This window comes from Stegostoma tigrinum, chromosome 32, assembly GCF_030684315.1.
Source record: "Stegostoma tigrinum isolate sSteTig4 chromosome 32, sSteTig4.hap1, whole genome shotgun sequence".
NCBI lineage: Eukaryota > Metazoa > Chordata > Chondrichthyes > Orectolobiformes > Stegostomatidae > Stegostoma > Stegostoma tigrinum.
Window position 1 is genome coordinate 257397 of NC_081385.1, and position 19261 is coordinate 276657.

Consider the following 19261-nt stretch of genomic DNA (forward strand, 5'->3'; position numbering starts at 1 on the left):
CAGAAAAGGGGGATGGGGAAAGGGTTCTGAAATAAATAGGGAGAGGCGGGGGAGGCAGACCGAAGATAGAGGAGAAGTTAGGTGAAGAGGAGAGTATGGGTGGGGAGGTAGGGAGGGGATAGATCCGTCCCAGGAGGACGGACAGGTCAAGGAGACGGGATGAGGTTGGAAGGTAGGAAATGGAGGAGCGGCTTGAGGTGGGAGGAGGGGATAGGTGAGAGGAAGAACAGGTTAGGGAGGTGGGCACAAGCTGGGCTAGTTTTGGGATGCAGTGGCGAGGGAGGGGAGTTTTGAAGTTTGTGAAATCCACATTGATACCATTGGGCTGCAGGGTTCCCAAGTGGAATATGAGTTACTGTTCCTGCAGCCTTTGGGTGTCCATCATTGTGGCACTGCAGGAGGCCCATGATGGACATGTCGTCTAAGGAATGGGAGAGGGAGTTAAAATGGTTCATGACTGGGAGGTGCAGTTTTATTGACACCCGGCACCTTCCCCTGCAACCGCAGGGAGTGCTACACTTGCCCCCACATCTCCTCCCTCACCCCCATCCCAGGCCCCTGTCCATCCTCCCCAGACTGACCTATACCCTCCCTACACTCTCATAGAACATAACAGCACAGTACAGGCTCTTCAGCCCTCGATGTTGTGCTGACCTGTCATAACCGATCTGAAGCCCATCTAACTTACACTATTCCCTGTACTTCCATATGCTCTCCTCTCCACCTATCGTCTCCTCTAGCCATGTTCAGGCCGCCTTCCCCTCTCCCTGTTTATTTCACAATCCTCTCCTCAGTCCCCTTTTCTGATGAAGGGTCTAGGCCCAAAATGTCAGCTTTTGTGCTCCTAAGATGCTGCTTGGCCTGCTGTGTTCATTCAGTTCCACATTTTGCTATCTCGGATTCTCCAGCATCTGCAGTTCCTACTATCTCTGAACCAGGTCATAGTCCAACATATTCGGAACACAAACAAGGTGCTGGAAAAGCTCAGCAGGTCTGGCAGCATCTGTGAAGGAAAAGACAGAGTTAATGTTTTGGGTCCAGTGACCCTTCCTCAGATTCTGTTCCTGATTTACAGCATCTGTAGTTTTTTGGTTTTTAATTTAGGTTTATTTGAAATCTGAATCTTTCAGAGCACAGCCCCTTTGTCAGGTGAAGTCCTGACACTTTGGTGTAAGGACATGGGAGAAGGTGCCTCAATATCAAGTTCAGTAATTTTAGGGCATGAATCCAAGTGGAAAAGACGTTGCTGTTCCTCCCGCTTCCACCGAGTTTCACTGGAACACGACAGCAAGCCTGAGGCAGATGTTGGCCAGGGAACAGGGTGGTGAAGTGGAAGTAACAGGAAGCTCGCAGTCATTTTTGCAGGCAGAATGTAAGTGATCTGCAAAGCGATTGCCCAGTCTGTGTTTTATCTTCCCCCTGTACAGGAGACCTTACAGTGAACAAGTGAATACATTAGATTAGGTTGAGTGAAGTACAGGCAAATCACTGCTTCACAATGGAAGGTGGGGCTAGGGCCTAAAAGGAATTATATGGCCAGGTGCTACACCTTCAGCAGTTGCAAAATAAGGTGCCAAGAATGGAGGAGGAGCGGACCTATGTGTCCTGGAAGGAATGGTCCCTGCAGATGGCTGACAAGAGAGGGAAGGGGTGGTGTCCGAGATTCCTACAAAATGGGAAAGGGCATAGAGACAGAACTGAAACCGAAAACTTAAAGATTTAGTTTAAAAAAACAACTTTATTTTTGAAGTGTACAAAATTCAGTCAGGAGTTCCGATCCCAGGACATACAATCTCAAATATTAACAAAACATCACCTAACAGAATAAGTTAAACTATGGAAGGAATTGGAAGACTGATATTTGAACCATTAAGTATGGTTTTTATTAATTATACAGTTAGTGAAGCTGCTGCATTAAACCCTTCCCCCGAACATAGGCCACACTCTGGAGCACACCCAATTCTGGTTATTTCCACTCCCCTCACTATCACAGATCATCTGAAACTTCAGGCACTGAGGACTAGTTTTATTTCTGAGACTTCACCCAACCTGTTCCAGGAGCCAAGAGCATTTCAATTTGCTTTCGTTTTTAAAATCTGTTCAGCCAACTGGCCTAATTCCTATTGTACTTCTAAAGTTCATAGCACGATTGGAGAGAGTGATTTAGAAATGACACCAATGCAATGATATGGGAACTGCAGATGCTGGAGAATCCAAGATAATAAAATGTGAGGCTGGATGAACACAGCAGGCCCAGCAGCATCTCAGGAGCACAAAAGCTGGCATTTTGGGCCTAGACCCATCAGAGACCATCTCTGCTTTTGTGCTCCTGAGATGCTGCTGGGCCTGCTGTGTTCATCCAGCCTCACATTTTGTTATCTCCAATGCAATGATAGCTGGATTTGGAGAAACCAAATCTATCACTGGCTAAAGCAGTAACATTCTCCCATTTTATGGCTGGAGACGAACTGTCTAACAGCCTACTCCATTCAGCTCCTAACAATTGAGGCTTCCTAAAGTTTGAAAGGAGGAGTGGAAATAGAACCCCGTAGTTCTCCCATGCTCCTGACCCCATCCCTGTTACCATTGAAAGGAGGATTGTTACAATGGGGTTCAGAGGCAACAAGCTTGGGATGAAGGGTCGAGGCCCGAAACATCAGCTTTTGTGCTCCTGAGATGCTGCTGGGCCGGCTGTATTCATCCAGCCTCACATTTTAATCAACAAGCTTGGGAACTGATTTTTGTATTGCTTGCATTCTATTTCAGAGTGGTACATCCCTGTGGCACAGGATCTGCTGAGTAATAATGTGTTTCCCCAATCAAGTTCAGTTATTTACAACTATCCTCAACCACAGAACATAAAAATGACATAAGTGAGACAATTATTCATGGAACATGCTATTGTACCATACACATTGGTAATGCTTCACTTTCTGAAAGCAAGTAATAACTTCATGTAAAGATATACACATTTATTGAAAAAGGACATTTCATAAAGAACAAGATTCAAAGGATGCAGAAACACTTCAAAAAGACCTAGTCATGATAAATACAATCACTTTCACTAGGTGGACACTGTTTTTAAAAACTGAGCATTGAATGTGCTTGCAGCAGGAACAGAAGGGTCTTTTATTAAAGAGTAATTAAATGAGTGGTAAATGTAATAGTTACTTCTCAAACAAACAGGTAGAACTGGGGAATAATTCCAACAATGTCAATGTTAAAAAGTCAGTCAAAGTAGACAACACAACATGCAGTGGAATAGATTCAGCAGGCAGACCTTGCAAACCAAAGCCAAGATAATAGCTGTAGTTTTATATTGTAGGGCTAAGATAAACGATTAGAAGAATTTCATCCACCCTCATGATGCTACTAGTTTATTACATGTTCTACAGGCTAGGGAACAGTGGCACATGATAATTCTAGGGCAACTGTCTGGGCCAGAGGTGAATACAGTCTGGATGGGACATTAACGGCTGTGATTACAGCCTCGGAAGGTTGGCAGAATTGTTCATGTTTATAATGGTGAGAAGGTTGAATATGCTAAGACTATTTAATAATTAAGCTTTATGTAGATTTCGAAGATCCAGGTTTAACATTAGAACCCTAGACTCAATTTTTAAACTTAAAAATAGATTTATCCTGTGACCACTCCTCCCTGGTGTACTTTATTAACACAGACGGAGCTAAACCAATCACAAATACAAAGGCAACGGCAGTGATGCATACAATATCAAATTCTAATTTAAGTAGAATGGAGTTCACCTCAATTAGTTGGAGTTCCTTAAACACCACCTTATGTTACATGAAATGCAGGTTTAGGCCCATACAAAAAAATTGTTATTCGATATTAATAGCAGATGGTAACAGTTTTAATAGCTGATTGGACCAGAAAAAAATAAAAATAAATAGAGTGCACATTGATGAATCCAATGGAGAATTACCACTAACTGCTTTGCATTCTTTTCATAAAACTCATTCTAAAACTCTGGTACAAAAGATGGTTTGTTGTGTGTCGGTTTGGTCCAAACATTCCTCACTGAATGACTAGACACTGGACATGGTAGAAAGTCGAAGGCTAAAAATAAATTAAAAAGGTGTTGATGAGATGGAGCCAGAATGTTCAATCCTCAGTGCAAGAATGAGGTACCATTCCACCAGAAACGTGAGCTGGAAAACAAGATAAATAAGCTGTTTATAATGGAGATCTATACTGCGTGTTGCCATAGGATCTGGAAGCTAATTAATAAAGGGGGATCTGCAGAGATCATCCATAATTTGACAGAACTATCCCTCCCGCCACAAAAATAGGAGGAGACCATTCAGCCCCTTGAGCCTGTTCAGCCATTCAATGTGATTATAGCTGATTATCCAATCTATAATTTATTCTAATTTTCTCCGATCCCCTATTAGCTTTTCAGGCTAAAAACACCTTCCTGAAAACATTTAATGTTTTGGCCTCAACCAGTTTTTATGGTAGAGAATTCCATGTGCTTACCAATCTCTGGGTGAAGAAATTTCTCCTAAGCTCAGTCCTAAATGATCTATCCTATATCCTTAGACTCCGATCCCTGGTTCTGGACTCGATTGTCAGGAACTTCCTTCCTGCATTTACCTTGTCTGTTCATGTTAGAATTTATAGGTTTCTAGGGATCTACCCCCTCATTCTAAGCTCCACTAAATATGGTCCTAACTCAGTTGTGTTCATACATCAGTCCTACTACAGCAGACCATCAAAGACGTCGGAGGAATGCTCACTGGACCAAAAACATAGCATCTGAAGAAAACAGGGTCAACCAGAGCCAGAGCCTTTCCAGCAACTTCTGCTTTTGTTGCCAATTTACAGCATCTGCAGTTCTTTCGGTTTAGTAAACTTTAATTGCACTCTGTATGTAGCCAGAACATCCTCTCTCAGATCAGGAGATCAAAACTGCACACAGTACTCTAGGGTGTGGTCTCAAGGCCCTATACAACTGCAGCAAGACATTCCTGCTCCTGCACTCAAATTTTTCTCACTATGAAGGCCAAAGTAACATTTGTCTTCTTCACCACCTGCTGCATCTGCATACTTCTTTTTAGCATCTAGTGCACAAAGACACCTAGATCTCACTGCACCTCCCCTTTCTAGTTGCCAGAGAGTAATCCATCTTCCTGTTTTTTTTCCCTCTTTCCAATGTGAATAACCTCACGTTATACTGCAGCTGCCACACATTTGACCACTTGCTCAGCACGTCCAAACCACACTGAAGCACATCTCCATCCTGCTTACAGTTCACCAGACCACCCATTACTGGGTCATCTGAAAATTTGCAAGATATTATATACTAGTTCCTTCATCTCATTCATATTTTGGGAATTTCTGAGCTCCAAAGCACTGATCGCTGCAGTACCCCTTAGTCACTGGCTGCCTCTAGAAAACAGGCTTGTTTATTTCTGCTTCCTGTATACCAACCAGTTCTCTATCCATGTCAGTACACTATTCCTAATTTCATGCACGTAGGCAACATCAAAAATGACAGCCATCTCACTCCCAGCCCTTCCTGGTTTGATGGTGACTGTGGCAGGGTCAGAAGTGTTTGAGCTCGGTGTCAGTACTCTCCCGCTCACCTGGCCTGCCACTTTCTTCTTCAGTTTTATTTTTCCCATTTTGTTTCTTCATTTTTCCTGAGTATCAATGCTCACCTTTTCTTCTCAGTAGAAGAAGGTGGCAATAGTGAGGGCGTGTCTCAGCACCAGCGTGATGGATCCAGATGTCTGTTTTTGGTGGCCATCTTGGCTGCAGCTTTATCGCAGGCCTCACTGCCATTGGGTCTGGTCCGTTGCTCCTGCAGCAGTGGTAGTGGCAGCAGCATGGTGGTTCTGGTACATTCCTCATGGATACAGCAGCAATGTGGCAGCAACTGAAGTAGTGACAGCTTTAGGCTCAGCGACTTGGTGGATCCATTCTATCCCTCCTTGCTATGGCAGCAATGCAGGGGCTTTAGCAGTGGCAGCATTATGGTTCCAGTCAGGACATCCTTGCTTTGGCAACGTCACAGGCAACTTCAACAGTGGCATCTTGTAGTCACTCCAGAAACCCAGAAGCCATGGTCGGGGGGGGGGGGGGGGGGGGGGGGGGCAGGACAAAAAAAATTGACTTTGTCCTATCTTTGTCGCAATTATTTCTTTTTAAAATTGCTGTAACTAAAATGGTGCTAAATTGTGATGACATACACATCTTGCTGTATTTTCTTACATAAGTGGCAATAAATTGCTATTTTACTTCAATTTTGCATGCTAATTTCTTATGCGGGACTTCATTAAAAGTCGTCTGAAAAGTCCAAGTAAACCACCTTCACCGGTTTCCCCTGATCAATTCTACCAGTTACTTCCTTGAAAAACTGATTCTATTTGGTAATTAGAATGGGTGGGTAGTACAGTCAGGTTTACACCTTTGAGAAGCTAAAGCCAATTGCATGTAGTGTGTGCAATCACAGTAACAGCACAATAAAGTACACACTGACTTTTCAAGTCATTAGGGACATTTCTAAAATCAGTGCTCTCAGCTTGTTTGCTTTACAAAAATGCCACCCTTGTTGGGTGAAAGAGGCGGAGGTCAGTTGTGAAAGGTTTAAGGTACAGAACAGTTGGCCTATTTTCCCTAAAGGAAAAGTGAAAATTGATCTCGTCAAAACAACATTCAAAGAGCTCATCTCACTAGGCCACAGAGAAAAGTATTTTCATGACTGGGGAATCTTCAACAATGTAGTTGTCTTACAGTAAGGGACAGGCATTTAGAACTCAGGAGATGAAATGTCTTCATTGAAAGGATTGAGAGTCTTTGTATTTCTGAAGCTCACCACAGTAAAACATATTCAAGTGAAAGTTGACAAGTTTTTGTGTTAAAGAGATATGGAGATAGTGTAGGAGGATGGAGTGGAGGTGAAATCCAGCCACAAGTTTAAGATGAGCAGAGTTGGCCAAAGGACCAAATGATTTTCCAACTCCCACTTCCTATATTAACAATTCTTCAACTGTGTAGCTCCTTACCTTGGAGTGGTGCTGAGCCCAGTCTGACTGCTCAGTGAGGTGTGGACATTCCCAGTGGATGCGGTGACTGGTGATGGTGGTCTGCTGGATAAACTAGAAGAAACTGCTGAGAGGATTGGGGTGGGGGTGGGGGAGAAAAACCCATAGAATCACCCTCTATTTGAAAATTGAATGTCAGGGAGCATAATCTTCTCTGTTACATATAAACATGCAAATTATGAGCATGAGTAGGCCATTTGGTCCCTTTAGCCTACTCTGCCATCTGTAAAGATCATGGTTCATCTGATTATGGCCTCAACTCCACACTCCTGCCTATCCCAATAACCCTGGACTCCCTTGTAATCAAGAATCTAATGCCACCTTAAAATATAGAACAACCTTGCATCTTCCACAGAATCTCAACCCCAGAAAAGAGTGCCTCTGTCTCAAATAAGATTCCTTTTTGAACAATGTCCCTTAGTTCTAATCTCTCCCATAATGGGACACCTCCTTCTAGCTTCTATACTGTCACGCCCCCTCAGAATCCTGCATTTTCATAAATAAACTCATTCTTCTAAATCCCATGGATACAGTACCAAAATTTCCTCATAGAATAACCCCTCATTCCAGGAGAGAGGGGAGTCAACCTTATCTAAGTTCTTCACTTGCATTTATATCCCCTTTTAAGTAAAAGGAGAGGGGAGAGGAGAGGAGAGAAACTGTCCAGAATGGGCCAGATGTGTCCTTACCAAAACCTGCATGATCATAGCAAAACATTCCCTATAGCCATTCCCCTTGTAATAAATTACAACATTCCATTTGCTTTCCTAATCACTTGACATGCCTACATACATTTTTTAATTTGCAATTCAAGTACCAGGGCACCTAGATCCCCCTGTTCAGAGTTTTGCAATCTTTCTCCATTTAAATAAGATGCTGCTTTTCTATTCTTTCTGACAAAGTGGCAGAGTTCACATTTTCTCACACTATACCCCATCTGCCATCTTTTTCCCCACAAATGACAGAGTCTACAAATAGATATAGATTATAGATATAAAAGAAGGAGTGTAAGTTGTTGATAGGGTGTAACTGATTTGTCATTAGCAATATCTCTTCATCCAAGTCACTGAATATGACAAGTCAAAGTCCTAGCACTGATCCCCAAGGCATTCCAATGGCTACCTCTTCTAAACCTGAAGATGATCTATTTATGCCAACTGTTTCCTGTTAATTAATTATCCTTCTATCCATGTTAATATATTAATCCCTACACACTGAGTTTGTAATGTGCAGTAACCTTTGGATTGGCACCTGGTCAAGCATCTTCTGAAAATTCACCTATACCACACCTACAGGTTCCCCTTTATGCACTATTAGTTATTTGACGAAGTAGCTATCAATGTTAGTCAAAACTGGTTTTCTTTCACAAAACCATGTTAATTTTTCCCAATCGCATATTGATCTAAGTGCCTTGCTTATAACCATCTTAATGCATTCCACCATTCCTCCCCCCACCCCCACCTCAATAAATTCAGTTAACTGGCCTGCAGTTTCTTACTTTGAGTCTGCTGTCAAAGGTCAGAATGACACACAGTCACTATTTTCCAACCTGATGGAACTCACAGTTTGGAGTACTTTGTAAAATTGAAACCAATGCATACTATTTCTCAGCAGTCACATCTCTTAGACCCAAGTCCAACAAGATGTGGGACTGGTCAGCCTGGTAATTTGTTCAGTACCCTTTCCCTGATGACTAACAGTTTTCAGTTTCACCTCCCTGTCCTAGTTAGCAGATCACATTTTTCTCTTATTCTGCAGCAGCTGTACCCAAACAATAAAGGAACTCCCTTGGTCAGGGCAGGAGGACACCAACAGGGAAATTAGTTACCCCCAGTTTGATGACTGAAGGATATTGTTTACAGCTGAGCCAGAAATATTTATCATCCTCACAATCTTTGTCCAGTTAGAACACAAGACACCTAGTTCTGGTTTTAAGTGGATCATAATAAATGATAAATCTACACTGTCTCATCAGTGAATTTCTGACCTGAGGTTCGATAAACCAGTGATAATCAGAGCAGTTTTTACCTGTTGCACTCAGACTGTTGTGCACTTGTGTCACAATCAGAGGGTCGAGGGATCCTGACGCAGAAACCTACAACAGTGAAGTTCCAACTCAATTAGGCCGTAGGTTAAATACATTGTGCTTTATTAAATCAGTTCATTGGAAAAGGCACAGTTCCTGCTTTGTGAATGAGCAGCAACATGGACCTAATAACTGAGGTAGATTCCACATTTAACTAATTAGTGGCAGAAATGTAATTCAGTTTGAAGCAATGTAGAGTCATAGGAATAATGCCAATGGGTTAATCACTGCCAGTCCTTCCGGGATAGAAAATTAACCATTACAAATGTGCATTCCTCCAAGTTTTAATTGTGGAGACTTTTTGTACAAAATGTGATTTTTTAAAAAATGTATCATAATCAAATCTCATCCCCATGGTATATCTGATTGTTTTTGTTCAGATGTGCCAATCTAGAATGTAACAGTCAATCAAATTAGATTGGAGGCTTAAAAAAAACTGTAATGATCAACTAGCTTCAGAGATAACGGGAACTGCAGATGCTGGAGAATCTGAGATAACAATGTGTGGAGCTGGATGAACACAGCAGGCCAAGAAGCATCTGCGATAGCTCCTAAGATGCTGCTTGGCCTGCTGTGTTCAAACAGCTCCACACTTTGTTATCTCATGATCGACTAGCTTGCCATGTAGAGGTTAATAAAATGTGAGGCTGGATGAACACAGCAGGCCAAGCAGCATCTCAGGAGCACAAAAGCTGACGTTTTGGGCCTAGACCCTTCATCAGAGAGGGGGATGGGGGGAGGGAACTGGAATAAATAGGGAGAGAGGGGGAGGCGGACCGAAGATGGAGAGTAAAGAAGATAGGTGGAGGGGGTGTAGGTGGGGAGGTAGGGAGGGGATAGGTCAGTCCAGGGAAGACGGACAGGTCAAGGAGGTGGGATGAGGTTAGTAGGTAGCTGGGGGTGCGGCTTGGGGTGGGAGGAAGGGATGGGTGAGAGGAAGAACCGGTTAGGGAGGCAGAGACAGGTTGGACTGGTTTTGGGATGCAGTGGGTGGGGGGGAAGAGCTGGGCTGGTTGTGTGGTGCAGTGGTGGGAGGGGACGAACTGGGCTGGTTTAGGGATGCAGTTGGGGAAGGGGAGATTTTGAAACTGGTGAAGTCCACATTGATACCATTAGGCTGCAGGGTTCCCAGGCGGAATATGAGTTGCTGTTCCTGCAACCTTCGGGTGGCATCATTGTGGCACTGCAGGAGGCCCATGATGGACATGTCATCTAAAGAATGGGAGGGGGAGTGGAAATGGTTTGCGACTGGGAGGTGCAGTTGTTTGTTGCGAACTGAGCGGAGGTGTTCTGCAAAGCGGTCCCCAAGCCTCCGCTTGGTTTCCCCAATGTAGAGGAAGCCGCACCGGGTACAGTGGATGCAGTATACCACATTGGCAGATGTGCAGGTGAACCTCTGCTTAATGTGGAATGTCATCTTGGGGCCTGGGATGGGGGTGAGGGAGGAGGTGTGGGGACAAGTGTAGCATTTCCTGCGGTTGCAGGGGAAGGTGCCGGGTGTGGTGGGGTTGGAGGGCAGTGTGGAGCGAACAAGGGAGTCACGGAGAGAGTGGTCTCTCCGGAAAGCAGACAGGGGAGGGGATGGAAAAATGTCTTGGGTGGTGGGGTCGGATTGTAAATGGCGGAAGTGTCGGAGGATAATGCGTTGTATCCGGAGGTTGGTAGGGTGGTGTGTGAGAACGAGGGGGATCCTCTTGGGGCGGTTGTGGCGGGGGCGGGGTGTGAGGGATGTGTCGCGGGAAATGCGGGAGACGCGGTCAAGGGCGTTCTCGATCACCGTGGGGGGAAAGTTGCGGTCCTTAAAGAACTTGGACATCTGGGATGTGCGGGAGTGGAATGTCTTATCGTGGGAGCAGATGCGGCGGAGGCGGAGGAATTGGGAATAGGGGATGGAATTTTTGCAGGAGGGTGGGTGGGAGGAGGTGTATTCTAGGTAGCTGTGGGAGTCGGTGGGCTTGAAATGGACATCAGTTACAAGCTGGTTGCCTGAGATGGAGACTGAGAGGTCCAGGAAGGTGAGGGATGTGCTGGAGATGGCCCAGGTGAACTGAAGGTTGGGGTGGAAGGTGTTGGTGAAGTGGATGAACTGTTCGAGCTCCTCTGGGGGGCAAGAGGCGGCGCCGATACAGTCATCAATGTACCGGAGGAAGAGGTGGGGTTTGGGGCCTGTGTAGGTGCGGAAGAGGGACTGTTCCACGTAACCTACAAAGAGGCAGGCATAGCTGGGGCCCATGCGGGTGCCCATGGCCACCCCCTTAGTCTGTAGGAAGTGGGAGGAGTCAAAAGAGAAGTTGTTGAGTGTGAGGACGAGTTCAGCTAGGCGGATGAGAGTGTCGGTGGAGTGCTCCTGAGATGCTGCTTGGCCTGCTGTGTTCATCCAGCCTCACATTTTATTATCTTGGAATTTCCAGCATCTGCAGTTCCCATTATCTCTGATGCCATGTAGAGGTTGCTGTGTCATTTCTAGCTTCCACTTGCAGCAACTTGAAGAAAAAATGGCAGACTGAAGGGACAGGATAAGTCTGATTCACGCTGGACAATGTATTTACTGATGACATGTCCCAGAAAGGTGTGTAAATATTCAACAGGCAATATGGGAATGGAACAGTTGCATTACAGAAGGTAGGTATATCTAGCGAAGCAAATTTTAAGAGGACAGAACACAGTACAATATAAACGCATCAATAACAAGAGAGCAAGACTCACCAACCGCGAGCTATACATTGGAGGTTTGATGGCTGGAGTAGCTGGATAGTTGATCCTCTTCTCTTTCTGGCGTCGGTTACAGAACCAGACGCGAACAACTTCCTTCTCCATTGATAACTGCTCTGCAATCATCACAATTTCCTCAGAGCTGGGCTTCGAGTTCTAATGTGAACCAGATATACAATTAGCTAATTTCAGAATTATAAACTGTTATGATCTGCCTAACAGTTTTACTGGGGGCCTGAGGTCAGGAGGGAAAGACATGGTAAACATGCAAGGGAGATTACTTGGAAGCATATAGCTGCATTGCAGGCAGTTCACAGAAGGTTCACGAGGTTGATTCCAGTGATGAAGGGTCTTAGGTTGAGCAGTTTAGGCCTATACTATGAACAGTAGAAGAACGAGGGGAGATCTAAATGAGGTATAAAAGATGACAAAGGGAACCGACAAAGTAAACAGAGAATGCGGTTCCTCATATGGGGCAATCTAGAATGAGAGCTTTGGGACAAAGGGTAGCAGATTTAAAACAGATGGGAAGAAATTTCTTCTCTCAAAAATATTGTGAATCTGTGGAATTTATTACCAGAGTGTGGTGGATGTCAGGACAGACTAAATTTGAGGAGATTATGGTGAGTGGGCAGGAAAGTGGAGTCCAACCAGCAATGAAATGAACCATGAATGTATTTAATGGTGGAGCAGGCTGAAGGGGCTAAATGGCCTACTCCAGTTCCTAGTTCTTCTATTATGTTCTTAGAACAACCTTCCTTGTTCTTATATTCCATGCTTCTATTAACACTACCTAGAACACCATATGTTTTATTAGCCACACTCTCAACTATCTTTAATGATTTATGCACACTTATGGGGGAATGTGGTGAATAATGCTTAATTTTTTTACATCCTTGTTTCTCTGAAATCTTTGTACCCAAGTACCTTGGTGAGATCTGAATCCCAGGTCTTAAACAAAAAGCTAGTGTAATGGTGACAACCACTAATTGTTGCAAAAACACATCTGGTTCACTGATGTCCTTTAGGGAAGGAACTCTATTATCCTTGATAATGGGAACTGCAGATGCTGGAGAATCCAAGATAATAAAGTGTGAAGCTGGATGAACACAGCAGGCCAAGCAGCATCTCAGGAGCACAAATGCTGACGTTTGGAGCCTAGACCCTTCATCGCCTAGACCCTTCATCAGAGAGGAAACCCCTCTGATGAAGGGTCTAGGCTGGAAACGTCAGCTTTTGTGCTCCTCAGATGCTGCTTGGCCTGCTGTGTTCATCCAGCTTCACACTTTATTATCTTGAACTCTACTATCCTTACCTGGTTTGGATGACATGTGACTCCAGACCCAAAACAATGTGAGTGACTTAACTGCCCTCTGGGTAATTAGGGATGGAAAGTTCAGAAATAATCACATTTCCTAGTGTTCGCCTTTAACCAATTTTTTTTATTACCCCTTCAAATAATTCTAATAAATTTCTCAGGAATGATTTCCCTTTCTTGAAGCCATGCTGACCCTGACTGAACATCTTATGAATTTCAAAATGATCTACTATTACATTTCTTATAACTGGTCCTAACACTTTTCGCAACGGCCAATGTTAGCCTACCAGCCTATAGTTACCTTTATTTTCAAAAAAACTCACCTTTTGGAATAAAAGATGTTATACTGAGTTTCCAATTGTCAGATTTTGGCAGAAGCTAAGGATTCCTGGAATATTACTCCACTGTATCCACCATCTCTGCAGGTATTTCCTTTAAAGCTCTATGATGCAACCCATCAGATCCAGAGGACTTATTGACCCTCAGCCACATTAATTTCCACTTGTACAAGCTCTATACAGATAGTTACTGTATCTATTCCCTCCCCACCTTTCCCTTTTCTTTACATATTTAGTATTTTTGGAATTTAAGTATCTTCTACTGTCAAGATTAATGCAAAGAATTTATTCAACTTCTCTATTATTTCCTGGTTCCCCATTATTCTTTTCCCAACCCTATTCCTTAAGGGACCTATGTTCATGTTGGTATCTCCCTTCCTTTTTATATAAAGATCTTACTATCATTTTTAGTATTACTTGATACTTGACCTTCAAAGTTTACTTTCTTCCTCTGTAATTTTCAGTCATCTCCAGCTCATTCAGAAAACATTTCCAATCCTTTGGCTAAAAAGTGTTTTTTTTTTTCTTTCAATGTGATACCACTCTCAACATCCCTGGCTAACCATGGTTGGTTGATTACCTTTCATCCATCCTTCTTCCACACCGGGATATAAATATTTCTTGTGGTTCATTAACTCATGTCTGCCATGGTTCAACCACCATCTTTTCTGCTAAACTCCAGCTGGTTCTACCATCTTCCTTTTTAAATTACTCTTACTTAGAAGAGTAGTACTGTTGTTTCTGACCGAAGTTCCTCCCTCTCAAACTGAATACCAAATCCTAATACATTATGGTCACTGTTTTCCTGGGGGTTTTTATAAGCCTGCTTCATCACACATTTCTAGGTCCAAAAGAGACAGATCCCTGGTCCCATTTACACCATATTGTTCTCAGAAAGTGCATACATTTCAGTAAAGAGTCTTTATTTTAAAAAAAACTAAAATACTACCCCACCCCAATTTTGCTTCTCTCTTTTGTTTGCACACTGTGCCTTCCATTCTATTCTAGTTAAAATACCTAAAAAGCTGATCTGCAATGCTTCAATATCCTTTACTTTGTACGCCTGTGTATTCCTCTCCCCCTGCAATTTAGATTAAAACACTCTTTACGGCCTTACCTATTCAGTTTGCTAGGACACTGGTCCCAGTATTATTCAAATGAACCCTGTCCCCCAAGAACAGCTCCTTTCAACCCCAGCGCTAGTGCCGGTGCCCCACAAGCTGAAACCCATCCCACTCACACCAATCTTGGAGCTCCGCATTTATATTCATTGATTTTATTTACACTCTGCCAGTGCCTGCTGCTCAGATAGCAATCCCAATGATTACCTTGAATGTTCTGCTTTTCAATTTAACTTTCAACTCTTCAAATTCTTTTAGTGAAACCTCCTTTCTAGTCCTCTCCACAGAGGCTGCCAGATCCAGGTTTTTCCCCAGTATTTTGTTTTTATAATTATTACTAATGGAAAGTGCAGATAAGGGTCACAGAGGCGGAAACACAGACTTTTCAAAAGCCATGAGTCAATACATTAGTCGGAACAAATTTTTTGCCATGCAAATAAGAAATCTATTCACTCCCTTATCCTGGAGCTGACCAGGGATAAATATTCTTGATCTGTTCACCTCACGAAAACGCTTCTCCAGTGTTACCCGAATATTGGTCTCAATGCTCGTCCGTTTCTTCCTTTTGCGGCCAAGACCCTCCAACCCAATCAGTTGTGTGGGGAGAGAAGTCAGGCTGTTCAGTGTGGAATCAGAAGGAACGTTTTCTGCCAAAGGAAACAACCATCCAAGTATGAATATTGCGTATGTAAAGGTGGGAGAGAACAGGAGAGCACAAGAGTTGAAGAGAATGTGTGAATTCATCCAGTTAGAAATAACCGAATTGCTGACCAGGATGCTGGTAACAGCTAAGGTCACAGGGAAGAAAGTAATAACTGCACAAAACCCGAATGACCCAGCAAAACAAAATCCCAGCCCTGAAGAGAATGCAGGGCAGGTCCCAGTGTGAAAAGGGGCAAAGATCAGGAAAACATTAATAGGGAATTAAATGAAAGGATTAATCCTAAATAAGAATACAGGAATGTCATTTAGATTACAGAAGGAAAGACAGGCATGCATTCATGTGGCACTTTTCATGTTCACCGGAAGTCTTATTTAAAGCCAATGAAGTACTTCTAGAATGTAGTCACTGTTGGCTGTTGTCACAACATGCGTTTCGCAGGATTCCACAAACACAGGACCATGCAATTGCAAGCGGTAAGTTTAAACCTCCCTCCCACCACCCCAAGGTAAAAATATTTCAATCAGGGCAGTTGACTTTGGAAGAATTTGCTGCAAGACATTTCAGAAATACCAATGCGAGAGAATCAGGAAGGTTAACTCTAATGGTCGACCGGTACCTCCCAACTAGAGTTTGCATACCTGCGTCACTCAGCCATTTCTCCAACAGCGGCTTGAGTTTACACATGTTCTTGAAGCTCAGGTTCAAAGCCTCGAAACGAGAAATGGTCGTTTGACTGAAATCGTTTCCATAGAGTTTTCCCATTGCTAATCCCACATCACCCTGCAAAGAATCAAAAAGGATTGTAGCAACACAGAGACTAATTGTAAATTTTTTCGTGATGACATTGCCAGTTCCCTCCCTTAAATGAGGGGAATGGGTTTTGACAATGTTAACAATCTGAGCAGTGTAACTCTGATGGGCATTGACTGTAATTAAGTACAGAAGGAAGCTCCTATAGGCTACAGCCCAAATTTAAATTTGTGGGCAGGCCGAGTTAACTGATGTCACACCAATACAAATTTGCACATGGGAAATTATTTAACCTAGAGTAGCAAGTAATTTAAAACACAGGAGGCCATTCAGCTCATCAAACCCTTGCTAGCTCTCCACAAGCAACTCAGTTGGCTCCACACCTATACTTTTCTCCTCCAATATCTAACTCTTTACAATTACCCAATTCATTTTCTCAAGGCCACAATTGATCCAACTCCACCACACCCAGAGTGCATGTCCAATCCTAGCCATTTGTTGTATAAAAACATTTTGGTTTGTTTGCCATTCCTTTAAAGCTGTTTTCTCTGGTTCTCCATTTTACCACTCAATTTCTCTTCAAGTGTGTTCACACCACTCAGGATTTTGAGCACTCCTATCAAATTTCATATCCATTTTCTCCAAAGTCAACAATCCCAGCTTCATGGATTTATCCACATAATTTAAAGCCCTCATCACTAGAGCCACATTACAGAAAAGATCAGACGCTGTCTCTAATTGCCTTCACATCCTTCCAAACGAATCATGGTGCCCAGAATTCGACAATATTCAAGTTATGGCAGAACCAGTGTTTGATGACCATAACCGCCTTTCTTTGGTACCCCCATGCCTCAATATTAAAATCCTATCACAACACAGTGGGGGACCATTCTGGAAATCACAAGCCAACACAAATGTGGAATTGTTTAAATCAAACTATTCAAAATCCCTCATGTAGTTGGCTGTCAAAAAAAACTCCCATCAGGTTTTTGCACTCAAAATTGTTTCTAGTCAGTCCTTGGTTAAAATACAGATTGTTTATGTATAACTCTATGATGCCACCCCTTTATATTAAACAAAATACCTGCACACATACAGTCAGATATGCAGAGACAAAGCATATCACAGGCAAGAAGGAACAAAAAAAATACCCAATCACCAAAGGCACAATTCTAGCACAAATCTTATTACAGATGTTGATGGAACATTTACTTTTGATTCCGAAGTCACAAGGTTGCATCAATTCTCAACCTTCCATTCATCAACTGATGATTCACCAGTGTCTCTCAGGATGGAAAAGAAAACAAAGGAGAGTAGTTAGTTGCTCTGGATTTTCTTTTACTTCTCTACACAGAAAAGGGAAATGTTTTAACTTCATATGCTTCTGTTGTATTATCCAAACCACGCTGTAGCCATTTACCAAAAGAACCAATCAAGTTGTTACTGTGTTTGAACACTTCTACACACACAGCTCTTCGGTTTTTCAAACACGATCTGTGAAACTGAACACCCCCACAGAGGAGAGGTATCTAACATCTCTCCAAGTGAGTGTGATGGCATCGCAGGCAGAACGCAGAGTTCAGATAACTTCCTTCAAACTGTACATCTTCCTTGGACTAAAATCTGTATCTTTTTCCACTTTAAGTCTACAGTCCAGAAAATGAAAGTGGTGTTCACAATCCCAGAATTGTGTACAGCTTGTTAATCACTTTCTCAACCTGCTTTACCACCCTCCTTTATCTGTGCACATGTATCCTCAGGTCTCCTTGCACACTGTTTTAACATATTAAACTTTATTTATAGGATCCTCCACTGTGCTTTCAGTAAAACTATTTCAGACTTCTTGGCATCAAATTTCATTGGTCACATGACTGTCGATTTCACTAATATGTCAGGTGTCTCAGTCACGGGACATGGGTGGCTGGGCCATTGCTTACTGTTCTTGTAAGGAGATACTGGGAACTGCAGATGCTGGAGAATTCCAAGATAATAAAATGTGAGGCTGGATGAACACAGCAGGCCAAGCAGCATCTCAGGAGCACAAAAGCAGACGTTTTGGGCCTAGACCCTTCATCAGAGGAGGCAGATGCTGGAGTGGGAGACAACTCAGGGTGGAGCTGGAGGAACACAGCAGGCCAGGCAGCATCAGGGGAGCAGGAAAGTTGATGTTTCGGGTCAGGGCCGTAGAATCATACAGCACAGAACCAGACCCTTCAGTCCAACATGATCCCAAACTAAACTAGTCCCATCTGACTGTTTCTGGCCCGTATCCCTCTAAACGCTTCCTATTCATGTACCTATCCAAATGTCTTTTAAAAGTTGTAATTGTACCCACATCCACCTCTTCCCCAGGACGTTCATTCCACACGTGAACCACCCTCTGTGTAAGAAATTTGCTCTGCATTTCTTTTTTTAAACTCTCTCTCCTTTTGTCTTAAAAGTGTGTCCCCTCACCTTGAAATCCCCCATTCTAGGAGTAAGATGAATACCATTAACTCTATCTATACCTCTCATTATTTTATAAACTTCTATCGGGTCACCTCTCAACCTCCTACACTCTAGTGAGAAAAGTCCCAGCCTTTGTTCATAATGCAAACCTTTCATACCCAACAACATCCTGGTAAATCTCCTCTGAATCCTCTCCAGCTTAATAATATCCTTCCTATAACTGAGCAATCTGTGCTGGACACACTACTCCAGAAGAGGCATCACCAGTGTCCTGTACAACCTCAATGTGACTTCCCAACTCAAACTTTTAGAACAACCAGTAATCAGAGTTTGAGTGGCAGATGACTTGGAGCCAAAGGGTGTTCAGATACAGCATTTGCAGGCAACAAGAGGTTGATTGGTCTATGGACTAGTGACAAGTATCAAAGACACAGACTGCTTCACATGCCAAGAACAGAGCAATTGGTTCCCAGGTAAGTGAACAGCTTAGGGCTGGAACGGGCAAGAGGGGATGAGAAAGAACGAAACAAATGCTATTAGCATCCATTTGCTGTGCATAGATCCTCACAGCAGCTATATATACACACACAGTTTAGACAGAATGTTGGTTGTGAGGACCACTTTAACCATAGAACCTGGGAACAAAGACAACTGGAATGTCTTTCCAGTTTGTCCTCCTCTGCCCATAACTCTCAAACAGCATGAAATAGTTTCAGAGGATTTGCGTTTTAATTAATAAAGTTGCCTACTAACAGT

General features: G+C 43.1%; 1 protein-coding gene across 3 annotated transcripts in view; it reads right to left on the minus strand.

The window, feature by feature from the left end:
• Nucleotides 1-2385: 2385 nt before the first annotated feature.
• The window catches only part of pou2f3 (POU class 2 homeobox 3), a 43072-nt gene continuing 26196 nt past the window's right edge, over nt 2386-19261 (minus strand). The window contains exons 7-12 of one of the 3 annotated variants that reach the window (XM_059638953.1): nt 15946-16087; nt 15172-15290; nt 11861-12022; nt 9097-9163; nt 7030-7135; nt 2386-4170 (exon numbers count right to left, since the gene is read on the minus strand). In XM_059638953.1, coding sequence (XP_059494936.1) covers nt 4131-4170; nt 7030-7135; nt 9097-9163; nt 11861-12022; nt 15172-15290; nt 15946-16087 — 636 coding nt within the window. In that variant the 3' untranslated portion in view covers nt 2386-4130. Of the gene's footprint in view, nt 4171-7029; nt 7136-9096; nt 9164-11860; nt 12023-15144; nt 15291-15945; nt 16088-19261 lie in introns of all 3 variants that reach the window. The other 2 variants (XM_048562199.2, XM_048562198.2) reach the window with 2 other exon arrangements.